Source organism: Kogia breviceps, chromosome 14 (assembly GCF_026419965.1).
Source record: "Kogia breviceps isolate mKogBre1 chromosome 14, mKogBre1 haplotype 1, whole genome shotgun sequence".
Taxonomy (NCBI): Eukaryota; Metazoa; Chordata; class Mammalia; order Artiodactyla; family Physeteridae; genus Kogia; species Kogia breviceps.
The window spans coordinates 65,174,327-65,190,040 of NC_081323.1; the positions used below are offsets into that span (position 1 = coordinate 65,174,327).

The following is a 15,714-nucleotide window of genomic DNA, read 5'->3' on the forward strand; positions in this document are numbered from 1 at the left end:
ACATCAAAAAAATCCAAATTGAGGGGTATGCTACAAAATAACTAGCCTCCACGATGCAAAAATGTCAAGGTACCAAAATCACAGACTGAGAAACTGCTCTGGATTTTAAAAGAACAAAAAGATATGACAGTTTAAAGGCAATGTGTGATCCTGGATTGAATCTGGACAAGGGGGAAATTATTTTTCTTCTTTTGCTATAAGTAGCAAAACTTATATTAGGTTTGCAAATGAGGTAACAGTACTGTAGCAATGTCAATTTCCTAATTTGGATTACCGTACTATATAAGAGAATGCTCTTGTTTTTAGGAAAATTCACACTGAAGTAGTTAAGAATAAAGGAGCATCATGGGTGCAACTTACTCTAAAATGGTTCAGGAAAAAAATTATATATATACATATATAATGAGAGAAAGAACAACAAAGCAAACATTATAATGCTAACACCTGGGAAATCAGAGGGAAGGTATCAGGAATTCTTTGCGGTATTCTGGCAACATTTATATTAAGTCTGAAATTATTTCAAAATAAGAATTTAATAATAAAAAATAAATAAAACCATGGAATATATGAGACCAACTAGGACAAGTAATATTGAGAAGCTGATGACATGAGAATGAGCCAATCAGGACGTGGAGGAGTCCAGAGGGAGGTGGGACGAAAACCAGGAGAACGAAGTGTCTGAAAGCCAGAGGACAGCTTCTAGGGAAGGAGGGAGCAATCCACTGGGTCAAATTCCTCCAAAGGTGGAGCAAGATGAGGACAAAGAAGGATCTATGGGGTCTGAGATCATGGCAGGCATGGGGGACCAGCAGTGTCCTTGGAGGGGTGCAGATGGTGGGCCAGCTGGGGATGGGTGAAAAAAAAACTAGAGAGGAAGAGGAAGGAACAGTGAGAACACACATCTCATTCAAGATGCTTTGCTCTGACTAGGAGGATCACAGGCCAGAAGTGGAAAGGGGATGTGCAATCAAGTGAGGGGGGATGGTTTTGCTTTGGTTGGAGTTATTTCAAGACGGAGATGTTCCTGCAGGCCTGCTTAAATCTTCACAGGCCACCAACTCCTTTGCCAGTCGGGTGAAATCTACAGACCCTTCCCCAGAATAATGTTTTCAAATGCATAAAATAAAATATGCAAGATTGTAAAGAAAGGTAATTATGTTGAACTAGTTACCAAAAATTCTTTTTCTTTTTTTTTTTTCCGGTTCGCGGGCCTCTCACTGTTGTGGCTTCTCCCATTGCGGAGCAGGCTCCGGATGCGCAGGCTCAGCGGCCATGGCTCACGGGCCCAGCCGCTCCGCGGCATGTGGGATCTTCCCGGACCAGGGCACGAACCCGTGTCCCCTACATCGGCAGGCGGATTCCCAACCACTGCGCCACCAGGGAAGGCCCCAAAAATTCTTTTTTTAATCTATGATATAATAATATGGGATAGGGCTTCCCTGGTGGCGCAGTGGTTGGGAGTCCGCCTGCCGATGCAGGGGACGCGGGTTCGTGCCCTGGTCTGGGGGGGTCCCGCATGCCATGGAGCAGCTGGGCCCATGAGCCATGGCCGCTGGGCCTGCGCGTCCGGAGCCTGTGCTCCGCAATGGGAGGGACCACGGCAGTGAGAGGCCCGCGTAACGCAAAAAAAAATATATATATATATATATGGTATAATAATATAATAATACAGGAAATCAGCTTCCTGGTCAACACATTAAATAATAAGACCTAATGGCAGGTGACATAACTATGAAAATTTCAAAGTACTGATGAAGGTAAACAATATTCAAGATATCTGTCACAACTGAAATGCCATTTGAAGATACCTGGGATTTCACTGAGGACAAACTTCCAGCTACTGCTAACACTGCTGGGTTGTTGCCTACTTTCCTAACAGAAGAAACAAACAAATTCAGTTCAAGGTCAGAGAAAATATAGATTTGAATTCCACAATGCCCTCCCCAAGTTCACAGACTTCTGAATTCTATCTGTGGCAGGAAGGCGGCCCATGGCCTAGATTAAGAAGCTCTGCACTTTCACAAAGCATGTTTACAAAGGTTGATGGAATGATCAGCAGAGATGGGAAAATATCCAGGAGAGAGAAGGGCAAACTGGAAAAGCCAGTGCCTGACTAGGAGGCAGGTACTAGCCTCTGACCGGTGCAGGGACTCCTTTCTCTGTAAGGAGAGATACGAAAAGGCTGAGCCCAGGCTCGGGGGAGACCTGTTGGTCTGGTGGTGAGAACACGAAGTGGCTCTTCCCTCATGGCTTCTATTTTCAGAGAGGCATGGTCATCAGCTGAGTGGGACAGACATCGTAGAGAGCTGGAAAGGGAATCTCTAATTCAGAAAAGTAGGATTTTTGAGCACGACTGAGTCCTTTTCTTGAAGCTTGTGGTCATGAATTTAAAGTGACAAATTAGCTCAGGTGTGTCACATTTTCCTGCCATATTCAGATGCTCAGAAATAGAGAAGGTGGATGATAAGATCCAACCAGGGCTGGGACTTAGCTAGACCAGGGCAATGGAGGGAAAGAGGAGCAAGGGCAGGAAGAAAGGGTAATGATGGACCAGGTGGACAAGGAGAGAAGTCAAGACAGGAGAGTGGTAGGTAACCGATAGTGAAAAAGCAATGGAGGTCAACTGATGGCTAAAATGAGGTACTCAAGTAAGTGGAAGAGAAAGACAAGAGAAATGATGGAGATGGGCACAGTTATTGCTAATAAGACCCACGATGCTACCAAGGGAGTGCAGGGATAAGGGGAGGCAGAAGCGAGGACTGCTGACCGCCTGGCCAAGAAACAGACAAGACAGAGCATTTGCTGGTTGTCCTGTGGATGCTGGAGTCACCCAGAAGGAGGAGAGAGGTAGGAGTGGAGAGAAAGACGATGAGCCAACGCCAAGGCTGCTGGTGAAGGCCACGCCCAGGAAGTCAGCAGAAAGAGGGATGGCAGAGCTGGTGACGCAGCCCTGGGAAGAACTGTGGCACCTGAGAAGAGGGAACTCAAATGGATTGAAGGTGGCATGCCTACCACTGCCTGGCTGCAGATACAGAGACAGAGCTGAAACCACCTGTGCTTGCGAGGGCTCTAGGGGGAAAGGTAAGAGGAGTCACCTGGTTCCATTTCAGACAAGGAAGTCAAAGGCACTTCCAAGAAGACTGCCAGGAGAAAAGGGCCTGGCATTTGCGAACCCTGAGTGGGAAGGTTTGATAAGAAAGAGAAGTGAAGGTCTAGGTCAGAATTACAGAGCATCTACAACAGCACGGGGTTAGAGTCTCGGTAATAACAGATGGCCTGGGAGCCCGGATGCAGCTGTGACTAAAATATTACAAGGTCTGACTACAAAACTAGAGAGTGAGGCATCCTCCAATTTAGCTGTTTCTCTCCTTTTATGAAAATAAAACCATCAGGCTGGAAATTACACACTCATATAAGTCTGGGTAAAGTAGTTCATTCAAAAGATTTCTGCAACTATTCCATTATAGGGCTCTAATTACATTTGGAACTTGTGTTTTATAATGGCTTTCAGGGCCAAGTATGAGCCAAAGCAAATAAATTATTTTATTATACCCAAATTGTGTTACGCAGCTGGTTCACCCACCAGGTTCAGCAGTTTGGATTCCAAATTTTTTTTAGTATTTCCAAAAATCAAAATCATCACTAGACATGAAGACGCAGTACCACTAAAGCAATTAAAAAAACAACATGACATAGGTGCTAAAGGCCCTGCAAGGATATCATGCTGAGGGGAAGAGACTTTAGCTGAAGTCTATGTTCTAGAACCTTTGCTGAGAAAAATCTTTCTTACCTCACTCAATAATACATTCCCCATGGGAATGAATACAATTTACAAGAATAATTAAGTGAAAAGTACCTATTGACCTTAGAGCAGCAGGCGCTTAATACTGCTGAGAAAACCAGAGGCTTTCCCCAGTACTTTTCGGGAAATACAAGAATGGAGTAAGGAAAACTACTCTGGTGTGGTCTAACGTCCGGTGTTCGTTCAACAGATATTTAACAGTCACCTCCCTGATATGGAAGAGGAATCGTGCTCTGCTCTGGGGATAAGGAAGGGACGTAGTCCCTCCCTCTAGCCTGCTTGCCAGCCTATCATGCCAGCAAATTAGCCATCAGGATTGTGCAGACTATGTAGACTTTTTTCCTCCAAAGACCATCTCTGTATTACTGGAATATGGCTGCTTTTTAAAATGCTACATTGTAGCACTTGTATCACTGAAAGAAAACTGGGATGCATCCCCCCCGCAGGTGGTCTGCCAGGAAACCAAGTCACACCAGCGACAGAAAAGCTCCACTCAGTGAAACCAGGAGCTTGAGAGGCCTCATTAGAGCTAAATGAAGTAGCAGCTCCTCTCCTGTTCAGTTCAGGCCTTAAGAAAAGAGCACGATAAAAACTCTATGGCTGCACACGATGGACTGGGAATCCGAGATCCTGTCTCAGACAGCAGGCACAAAAAGATAATTCTCAACCAAATCCAGATTTACAAGCTCTAAAGAGAGGTCACACATAGTCTTACCGTTGCGAAAAACTTTATTAAAATCAAATCCTTGGCTTGCTAGAAAGTCAATGCTTGAGCTCTGAAACAAGAGTAAACAAAACATGCATTTCGGTGATGTTCGTGGCAGGTGTGTGAATAGAAGCAGAGAAAGAACTCAGGCAAGTAAACAAAGGCAACCAGGCAAGGAGGCAGCATGCCAAAGGTCAGAGGACAAGGCATTTCTACTACACGGCTGCCAAATTATCCATTAATTCACTTAAACTATCTGGGCTCTTCTCCTTTATAGCCTATAAAACAAATATCCTTTGTTTCACAACATTTAAGAAAATTTTACTTAGTGAACATATATTCTCCCAATAGGCAGGAAACTCCTGGTGGCTGTACTGACTAGGAGACTATAAATAAAAATTAAATGTATTTCTATTATCTCACCCCAGGTTCAGGTTTAAGGTAGCAAACATGTGCAAGTTATAAGGTATCAATATTCACTTCAACTTAGATTCTGAAAGCCCCAAATCTTTTCTTTCTCTTTTTGGCCATGCCGTGTGGCATGTGGGATCTTAGTTCCCCAACCAGGGATCGAACCCGCACCCCCTGTTTTGGAAGTGCAGAGTCTTAACCATTGGACTGCCAGGGAAGTCCCAAGCTCTTAATTGGATGTTCTTTACTTTCAAGATCAAAATAGAGAAAAATTCCCAGTAATGAGACTTATTAAATACGTATCTCAAGCCTAGGGTAAGTCAAAATATATAAGTAAATGTTAGTAAAAATATTAATTAAATAATACTACAAGAATGGGAAAATTTTCACCAAGTTCTTACTCAACTGACTGAAGAGTGGGAAACATCACTGTAGCTTCTCTAATTCTATTCTTGTTTTAAGTCAGAACATTAGAGAGCAGCACACTTGAGTCATTTTAATCTGACCCCTCATAGAACTACCTTCCTGACCTGTACTTGACATTATACCATCAGTCTAGGCTGAGGGATGCTGTACAAGTTCTAGTAAACTCATTACCATATTCTCTTTAGAGATGCCACTGAAGACAAGGTCTTCTTCATTAGTGATTTCTTTATGATAACAGAAGGGGAAATGGTCTGAGGTCTCTAGTCCGAGAGAAGCTGAACTTCTCCTGAGCTCTGGCCTATTTCGATCCTATGGGCCACAGATTCATTGTGTGTTCCCCCTATTCTTGGCTGGTAGGAAGCTCAGAGACAAAAAGGTGAGACTTTCTTTGACACAAATTCTGTGTTCTAATCATAACACAGTAATCATATCCTCATTTTTCTTTTCTTCCAACTTTTCACTTACTTATCTTTTTAATCTCATGTTAAAAGGTTTCATATACTGTATATACTTTTATATATATATATATATATATATATATACTTTTTACCCAACACAAATTCTTTTTAAAATATGATGAGATATAAAAAGGCAACCTTACCAAATACACACACACACACGTGTGGGTACAGGCACATCATTTTCCATCATGTCCAGGTTTCCTGTGGTTTCAAATAAGCAACCAGTCCCTGCCCATATCTTCCTTTTTTATCTTGTTCTGAACAAGACCCAATGACTTCTGACTTGGGCCACAAGCCTTTTTATCTACCATGCCTGAGTATTCTTATAACTCTGCCCACCTAATATTCCATCACTGACAGAGGCACCAAAAGATGGATTATGGAAAGGCATTTTTGTCCCTGCTGTCACTAGACTCCAAAACATCCTAACTTCCTTCATTAAAAATCCAGAGTCAGAGATTCACCTATCCCCTTTTTGAAGCTATTTACTTTCCACTCAAATAATACCCTCTAAGTTGCACCCAAAAAATGTACTTTATGCCACTGAACTGAAAGCCTCTTAAAATGATAAATTTTAGGTTATATATTTTTTACCATGATAAAGAAAAAAAACCATATAGAAAAATGGTACAGACGAACCGGTTTCCAAGGCAGAAACAGAGACACAGATGTAAAGAACAAACATAAGGACACCAAGGGGGGAAAGCGTCCAGGGATTGGTGGGGGGAGGGTGTGGGATGAATTGGGAGATTGGGATTAACATATATACACTAATTTGTATAAAACAGATAACTAATAAGAACCTATGGTATAAAAAAAAATAATAAAAGAAAATAAAGAAAAAACACTTTGAACCAACAAAATCTATTTGTGGTTTACTAACCACTATCTTTGGTTTGTCCTAAATTTACCATTTTCAGGATTCAATAGATGAGCACGGCTAATTGGGAGGACAATTTGAGGCAGCTATCAAAATGTTAAATATATAAGCTCTATGAGTCAGCAATTCCCCTTCTAGGAAATCTATCCTATAAAAATATTGCTACATATAACCAAGACATGCTGCACATAGACGCTGACTATAGCATTGTTTAAAATAGGTAACCACTAGAAAACTTCTAAACTCCAATTAAATAAATTATAACATATCCATACTATGAAATATAAAGACAGTGTGTTAAGTAGAAAATGCAAGTTATATAAAATATGAATATTATGATCCTGTGTATATTACATAAAAAAGCTAAAATTATGTATATATATATATGTAGACATAAGAGTATATGTACATATGGACATAAAAAGAGTGAAATGGGGAAGGAAGTGGCATTTGGAAGACGGGATTAAAAAAGAAACTCGTTCTTTACTCTACAGACAGCAGCAGAGTCTCGATTTTTCACGACCTTGTATGTATTTTCTTCCATGAATTTGACTACAGATGTTCGGTCAGAAAAAGGAAGTAGAAGAGAAGAAAAAGAGGAGGTGAAGACAATGCCAATGCCATGCAGTTCTGCTGTCGCCCCACTGGACAGGCACGTGCTCCAGGAGTGTGCCTGGCTCTCAGGCAGCTCACTCCTCCAAATCCCACCCAGTGTGAGCAGCTCACTATGTATACAGATGCTTATTTTTCAAAGAGCATATTAAGTTATTTTGCCCCCAAATTCTCCCTGCTTTAAGGGTAATAAGAGCTTTTCAAGATTGATTTTTGACCAGACACAATTTTCACCCTACTCACTGACTCCAGAAACTAATAAGTTCCTTGTAAGATGCAACTCTGCTGTCATCATAGAATTTTAAAGCAAAATCCACCTTAGATGGAGGACAAAAGAAAAAAATTCAAAGATACTATCATTTACCATATCCATACGATTCACAAGTTTACTTACTGAGTCTAAACCTCTTCTCTGCTTTTGCTTTTCCAGAATAGAGAATTGCACTATTTTTATCCCATTGTCCATTTTAGACATTAGTCTCTGGCCTGTCTTCAAGTCTGTGATGTCTTTCTTTGTTTTAAGGAGTGGCTGGCTACTATAACTGCATTAAGTGTTCCAGGTGTAGCCCCAGAATGGCTTTGTACAATGGGTAGGGTTCTTTTGATCCCTTTCCAATTCATTTCCTAGAATAAATGTGTTTGTGTTGGTCTTTTAGAACAAAGTACCATCCCCAAGGTGTCTCATTGCCACTGTCTGCATTTGTTTGATTAACCCCTGGCTAAAGCCACTGAAGAATCTACTTTAAATAATTGTCTTTTTCTGGTACTGTTGGAAAACTACATCCATACAAATTTCCCAACTGAGCCTATTTTTCTCTCAGTGAAAATCTACAAATACTGTTTAATTAAGTATCCTATACTAAGGTGACTGGTAAATAGCTGTTAACTGGTTGCAGGGTCAAGAAATATCAACTATGGTTTATTTGCTAATTTAAGAAAAATTCAGGTTTACAAGACCAAAATTACCTTCTCTTCAGCCCTAGATATACACTTACTGCTCAATTTCATTTGTTTATATCCTGCCTTATTACAGAAAGAACCTGACATGACTCAGTCACTCAGAAGCCTATCCTCCAGGCTTTCTTAACTGCATTGCTACTTACATGCAGGAAAAGTGAAAGATGGGAAGACTCAAAGGAACTAATGTTGCTACAGGGAGAGAAGCTCAGGCATAAGATCATAAAGGAGAAAAGGCCAACATTCAGCTTTCATCACATATCCATTCGCTATACACTTATTCACATTCACTTTATCCACTGTATCAGATTATTAAGAGAGCAGAAAGGGGAAACTGATATTCACTGAGTGACTATTAGATCAGCTACAACTCCAAATAGGGTGTTCTAAAGGGGAACCTCCTTGTATCCTTACCTTGGTTCATAAAGTCAGCCCTCTCCTCCTCAGGAGGAAACAGTGGTCTTTATCTACCCTCTCTTTCCTAATTGGTGAGCTTGGGAAAAGAAACTGAACATATATAGCTTAGCCCCTTTTGGGCTCTCTCTTTCCAAACAGAATATACACATATCCTCCTCTTCCAGAAAATAAAGCTCTACCCTTGGAGACGGGTACAATGAGAATGGGGTGGGAAGAAGCCTGAAGGTCCTGATCTGTAGGTTCAATTCAGGGGTAAGACACTAAAAATTCCCAAAAGAGTCACACTATGAAGCCATGGTCTCAGAGTCAGCTTTACTAATGATAAAGCTCATGTTCTCATTTCCATCTACCTGTCTCTTAACATCTCATTCCTTAACTCATTCTCAAGTAAAAGGGAAGATGGGAGTGTCAGTAACTTACAACCCTAAAACTGAAAGTCAGAGAGGTGAAATGATTTGTGCAAAGTGCAAAGTTAGTGGTAGAACCAAATTTTAGAGAGAATTCTGATTCCACATTTCCACACTGCCTCATCAGCAATTCATAACAGAAAAAAAACCCTCAATTATACTACTAACCTGACAAACAAATTTGACATCTGGTGAAGATCTATTGAAGGGTTTCGGGAAAACATAGAAGTTAAAAGACTTTGTTATATACCTAGGGAAAATAAGATAAAAGGAGACTTAGGGTGTTACATTATGCCATGACAAAAGAATTCCCACCACTTATTAAAACAACCTACTTTGAATCTGTGTAGTCATACTTAAAAGTGCAAAGGCCAAACTGAAACAGCAAAAAGTCCATGGAATGCTGGAAAAGGGAAATAAAATATCTGTCAAAACAGTGCTCTACAGTCGATATCAGCAATAGTATTCTCAATCAGGTGGGTTTTCTGATTACTTAACTTTGGAAGAATACTTCCAATTAGAACAGATTACAGATTATCTATCAGACGCATTTTTTAACATCTTTATTGGAGTATAATTGCTTTGCAATGGTGTGTTAGTTTCTGCTTTATAACAAAGTCAATCAGTTATACATATACATATGTTCCCATACCTCTTCCCTCTTGTGTCTCCCTCCCTCCCACCCTCCCTATCCCACCCCTCTAGGTGGTCACAAAGCACCGAGCTTATCTCCCTGTGCTATGCTCTTCTTCCCACTAGCTATCTATTTTATGTTTGGTAGTGTATATATGTCCATGCCACTCTCTCACTTTGTCACAGCCTACCCTTCCCCCTCCCCATATCCTCAAAGTCCATTCTCTAGTAGGTATCAGACGCATTATTAATTTATATACATTTCTTAATATTTTTCCCAACTTAGGCACCTATCCATCATCCAGAGTATCATGGTAAACCTATTTCCAAATGATTAAAATAACCACATCACATTTCCTGTAAATCAAATTAACACTGAAAATACTAAACCTTCCCCAAAATGTTTTCCAGCTAACAATTATTTTTACTGTTCTTTTAAATACCACTAAAATATCATTTTATAGCTGGGGCTGAGACATAAATGAACAAGTTTAATGATTACATTCCTCTATAATTCAACATATGCAGGACCGACATAGGAAAAAAAATTTTTTTCTACCACATCCACGTACCTTTTTAAGCTTCTGATACCTTTCTTCTGGAGTGTCAAAACCATTTGTTAATGCGGTGACCGAGGGTCCATCGCTGATTCCTAGATTTTAAGAAATAAAAGTTTTTAACTTGTTAATAAATGCTAATGGAAAAATGTCAGTCAACTATTCAATGGTGCTATAATTTCATATTTTTATGAATTAAAATTAATTGGAAGTGCTCCTTTCTGCACTTTTTCAAAATTAGCATTAATTTCACTGGCTACCAAGCTAAACTCTATAGTAATGAATTTAGAGATGTGAATGTTTCAATTTGAGAATGGGCAGTTTCAGTGTCTAAAATAGATTTCAAATATAGAAAACACTATAGAGACCTCACCAAAAAACTATTGGAACTAATAAAGGAAGTCAGTAAAGTTGCAGGATACAAAATTAATATACAGAAATCTGTTGTAAATTTCTATACACTAATAACAAACTATGAAAAACAGAAATTAAGAAAACAATCCCATTTACAATTGCATCAAAAAGAATAAAATACCTAGGAATAAACTTAACCAAGAAGGTGAAAGACCTGTACTCTGAGAACTATAAGACATTCGTGCAAGAAATTGAAGACAATGGGAATAAATGGAAAGACTGTGCTCACGAATCGGAAGAATTAATACTGTAAAAATGTCCATATTACCCAAAGCAATCTACAGATTCAAAGCAATCTCTATCAAAATACCCATGGCATTTGTCACAGAACTAGAAAAAATAATCCTAAAATTTGTGTGGAACCACAAAATACCCCAAACAGCCAAAGCAATCTTGAGATGCCACCTCACGCCTGTCAGAATGGCTATTCTCAAAAACACAAGAAATAACAAGCGTTGGCAAGGATATGGAGAAAAGGGAACTGTTGTGTACTGTTGGTGGGAAGGTCAACTGGTGCAGCCACTATAGAAAACAGTATAAAGCTTCCTCAAAATATTAAAAATAGAACTAACATATAAGCCAACAATTCCACTTCTGGATATTTATACGAAAACAAAAATTATTTTTTCTTCAATAATTCTAATTTGAAAAGATATATGCATCCCTATGTCACTACATCATTATTTACAATAGCAAAGACATAGAAGCAACCTAATTGTCCAAAGATAGATGAATGGATAATGAAGATGCCATATATACACACACATACACATACATATAAAGAAATGACTCAGCCATAAAAAAGAATAAAACCTTACCATCTGCAACAGAGATGGACCTAGAAGGTATTACGCTAAGTGAAACAAGTCAGAAAGAGAAAGACAAATACCATATGATTTCACTTATTGGTGAAATCTAAAAAACAAAACAAAACAAACAGAACAAAACAAAGACATTGATAGAGGGAGTAAACTAATGGTTGCCAGAGGGGAGGGGGTGGGTGGAAAGGCCAAATAGGTGAAGGGGTTTAAGAGATACAAAGTTTCATTTATAAAAAAAGTCACAGCATAGGGAATATAGCCAATAATATAGCCAACAATAACTCTGTAGCTAACAGATGGTAACTAGACTTAGCATGGTGATTTCATAGTGTATAAAAATATCAAATCACTATGTTGTACACCTGAAACTGATATAATTGGTCAATTATAATTCAGTAAAAAAAAAAATTAGGTTTCGAAACAGGCATGATTTAAGAAAACAATCTCTATGACTGAATAAGTTTAGCTGCTTTCAAAGACTAATGCATACTCAGACATCAACAAATACTGATGTGCATTATTGTTAGAGTCTTGGTCAACAGTTTGGAGTAACAACTACACAACAGAGGTATACTCACGATCAAGAGACAATTATTTGTGGTGAAAACTCTTAGCTTTCCAGGAAATTGACTCCAACTAGAAACTGCAGGCTTAATTAAAGCCAAAGATTACCCCCAGCATGGAGTCCTTTAGAAAGAGCTAAAGTCTTAGAAACATGTTAAGCTTGTAGCAAAAGTGTTATCTATACCAAAAGTGGATATCTTTGATCCAAAAACAGAAAAAGAAAAAACCTTGCAATTATAACTGTTAGTTAAAGTATTAGACACACATGCACACCCATGCCAAGGCAGGCAATGAACACTTCCACTAACACCTAAAGGAATACCCTCATTTATCTGCAAAAGTCCAACCCTAAAGTCGGTCACAAAGGACAAATATTGTATGATTCCACTTACAGGAAATGTCTAAACTAGTCAAATTCATAGAGACAGAAACAGTGGTTGCCAGAGGCAGAGGGGAGAGAGGAGTTGGGAATGATTGTTCAATGCCTACAGTGTTTCAGTTCTGAAGATGAAAAAGTTCTGGAGATGCATGGTTGGAGATGGATACACAAAAATGTGAATGTATTTAATGCCACTGAACTTTAAAACGATAAATTTTATGTTATGTGTATTTCACCACACACACAAAAAAGCCTGACCCGAACTCCCAAGCTGTCTCACACACATCCAACAGTTTTTAAGCAGCACCAAAACCTTAATCTCTATCTGCAACCCTGAGAGGTCCAACAACCACAAACCCAATCACAAAACCCACCGCACCTCTTCCCTGCTTTCGAAACGTTTAAGAGGAAACGTGGAGACCCATGCAACTTGCCCAAGGCTACAAACAGGGAGGAGCGGCCAGCAGGCAGAAGTCCGGGGCAAGGGAGGAGGGGGTAGGGGCCAGGAGTTTTGGCTATACACTGCAAGGTGCCAGCCTCAAGCTTGCAAGCGAGGGATACCTGAAAACTCCCCATCGATGGCGAAGAAGTCCGCCTCCTCTATGGCCTGGTACACTTTGTGGAGATTACTCTTAAAATCTGCGGAGAAACCGAGAAGAGGCTCAGAACCGGTGGCCTAGCTGCTTGCCCACGAGCTACTAGGTTGGGAAGGAAGGAGGGCCCGCGGAACTCCTACGTCTCCTAGGGCGGAAGGACAGGTCCCTAAGGGGTGCACAAACAGAGGCGGAAAATAAGCCCGGCGGGGGCACAAGCCTGAGAGGGATAAGGCCCTGGGGGTGCCCGGGTAAGAAAGACGACAAGGCCCCGAAGGGTGTACGGGCCAGAGAGGAATAAGGCCCCCCAATAGGCGCAAAAGGGGAGCAAACCCCTGAGGGGCTGCCTCTGCCCCGGACCCCGCCAAGCCGACCAGCCGTGTTCCGGGCCTAGCAGGCCGGGTGAAGGGGGCCGCGGGTACGCGGAGAGGTGCAAGGCGGACACGCACTGCTCCTGATTATCTCCATTTTGCAGAGTGGCCAGGCCCCCGGCCCCGTCCGGCCCGCCTCTGCCGTTCCACTCGCGAAGTTCCACTGCCAGCAGCTCAGGCAGCAGCGGCGGAGAGCGCGGGGTTGACTTCCGGAAACAGCGCGCGCCGGCGCGCCGTCACGTGTGCTGCGTTATGGCAGGGGCGGGGCCAAGGCTGTGTTCCTTTCCCGGGACACAGGAGGGGCGTGGCTATCGAAGTCCTCCAAGGCGTGGTCTAACTGGTCCAGACTTGGACAATTTACTTTATTTATTTATTTTTGGCTGCATTAGGTTTTCGTTGCTGCATGCCGGCTTCTTCTAGTTGAGGGAGCGGGGGCTACTCTTCGTTGCGGTGCTCAAGCTTCTCACTGCGGTGGCTTCTCTTGTTGCGGAGCACGGGCACTAGGCACGTTGGCTTTAGTTGTAGCACACGGGCTCAGTATTTGTGGCTCGCACGCTCTAGAGCACAGGCTCAGGAGTTGTGAACCACGGGCTTAGTTGCTTCGCGGCGTGTGGGATCTTCCTGGACCAGGGCTCGAACCCGTGTCCCCTGCATTGGCAGGAGGATTCTTAACCACTACACCACCAGGGAAGCCTGGGCCATTTACTTCAGAAGTTTGCGTGACATGACATCCATCCAGTTGATGAATAAATATTTCTTGAGTTCCAGTTATGTGAGAGGCACCCTGAAAGGAGTGGGGATACAGTGAGGAATGGAAAAGACAAGCTCCCACTGGAGCTTAACTTGAGGGAAGAGGGGAAAGTCAGGCAGGAATCGAACTTGCCACTTGGAAACCCAAAGTTCTCTGTGAAGAGAAAGAGCAGGGTGCTGCAATAAGAATAATTGAAAAGAGGGTTACTTACAGAGGTGACGGGGATCACAAACCTGAGACCTTTATCTACTGCACTAGCTACTGGGAATACTACGGTGGGCAAAACAGATTAGGTCTTGCCTGATGGAGTTTTATGTTGATTTGTGGTTTGCAGTTGATTCCCAGAGCCTACGACACTGCTGACACGTCGAGATGCTCGATAAACGTGGGTTGAATGAATGAATTCACCTTGGTCTTTCACAAAAGCCTACTATGAAAGTTGATTAGAAGATCTACTTTCAAAGGCTAGCTCTGCCATTTATTAGGTCTGGAATTATTCAATCTTCCTAAACCTCGATTTTCTCATCCACTAAATAGGGCTGAGGGTCAGTGGTGATAATGTATGTGAATTGTAGAGCACTATAAAAATAAATGTAAGATATGATCAGCATTCTGACCTGCTGTCACATTTCCCTGCATTCACACCTTAGGTTTGAGAGAAATACTGAGTATGAACCACTTGTGCTTTTTGAAAAGCAGATAACCATTTTCCCCAAAAAGAAAATATTAAGAACCCAAAAGAACAAGTAAGAGTGTGACCATATTTTCCCTACCAGGTGCCACAAGTCCGTTTTCCTCTACTCATTCAAAGGAAATTTATATATAGTTAATTAGGCCCACTATTCCTAGTGTGAGCAGCAGAGAGTAAATGTGAAAACCAATATGACAAGTAGTCAAACATCAAACTTGAAATGTCTCTCTGCCTTCTAGTATCAGCTTTAAAAGTCCTAGATGGAAAGTACTGGTCACATATGGCCACTTAAATTTAAATTTTAAGTAATTTAAGTTCAATAAATATCAAAACTTACTTCAAAACTACAGTAATCAAAACAGTGTGGTACTGACATAAAGACATAGAGACTAATGAAATAGAAAGCCCCCAAATAATCCCTTGAATATATGGTCAAATGATTTGCAACAAGGATGCCAAGACCATTCAGTGAGGGAAGGATACTCTTTTCAACAAATGGTGTTAAGAAAACTGAATATCCACATGCAAAAGAAAAGTTAGAACCTTACCTAACACGGTATAAAACTTAATTCAAAATAAATCAAACATCTAAATGTAAGAGCCAAAAAGGGTTTTAGAAGAAAACATAGGGCAAAAGCTTCATGATGTTGGATTAGGCAATGAGTTTTTGCTATGACACCAAAAGCATAGGCAACAAAAGAAAAAAATCGATGAATTGAATTACATCAAAATTTAAAACTTCTGTGCATCAAAGGACACTATCAGCAAGGTGAAGAGGCAACCCACAGAATGGGAGAAAAAACTTGCAAATCATATATATGATAAAGCGTAAATATCCATAATATATAAAGAACTCCTACA

The 15,714-nt window shown here is 40.9% G+C and overlaps 1 protein-coding gene across 2 annotated transcripts in view; it reads right to left on the bottom strand.

Moving 5' to 3' along the window:
• Positions 1-14,874, bottom strand: part of PARN (poly(A)-specific ribonuclease) — a 164,260-nt gene extending 149,386 nt beyond the window's left edge. For both annotated transcript variants that reach the window (XM_059038327.2, XM_059038326.2), the window contains exons 1-6: positions 13,490-14,874; positions 13,009-13,086; positions 10,285-10,364; positions 9,415-9,482; positions 9,248-9,329; positions 4,518-4,578 (exon numbers count right to left, since the gene is read on the bottom strand). In XM_059038327.2, the coding sequence (XP_058894310.1) occupies positions 4,518-4,578; positions 9,248-9,329; positions 9,415-9,482; positions 10,285-10,364; positions 13,009-13,086; positions 13,490-13,508 (388 nt within the window). In that variant the 5' untranslated portion in view covers positions 13,509-14,874. The remainder of the gene's footprint in view (positions 1-4,517; positions 4,579-9,247; positions 9,330-9,414; positions 9,483-10,284; positions 10,365-13,008; positions 13,087-13,489) is intronic.
• Positions 14,875-15,714: the final 840 nt, after the last annotated feature.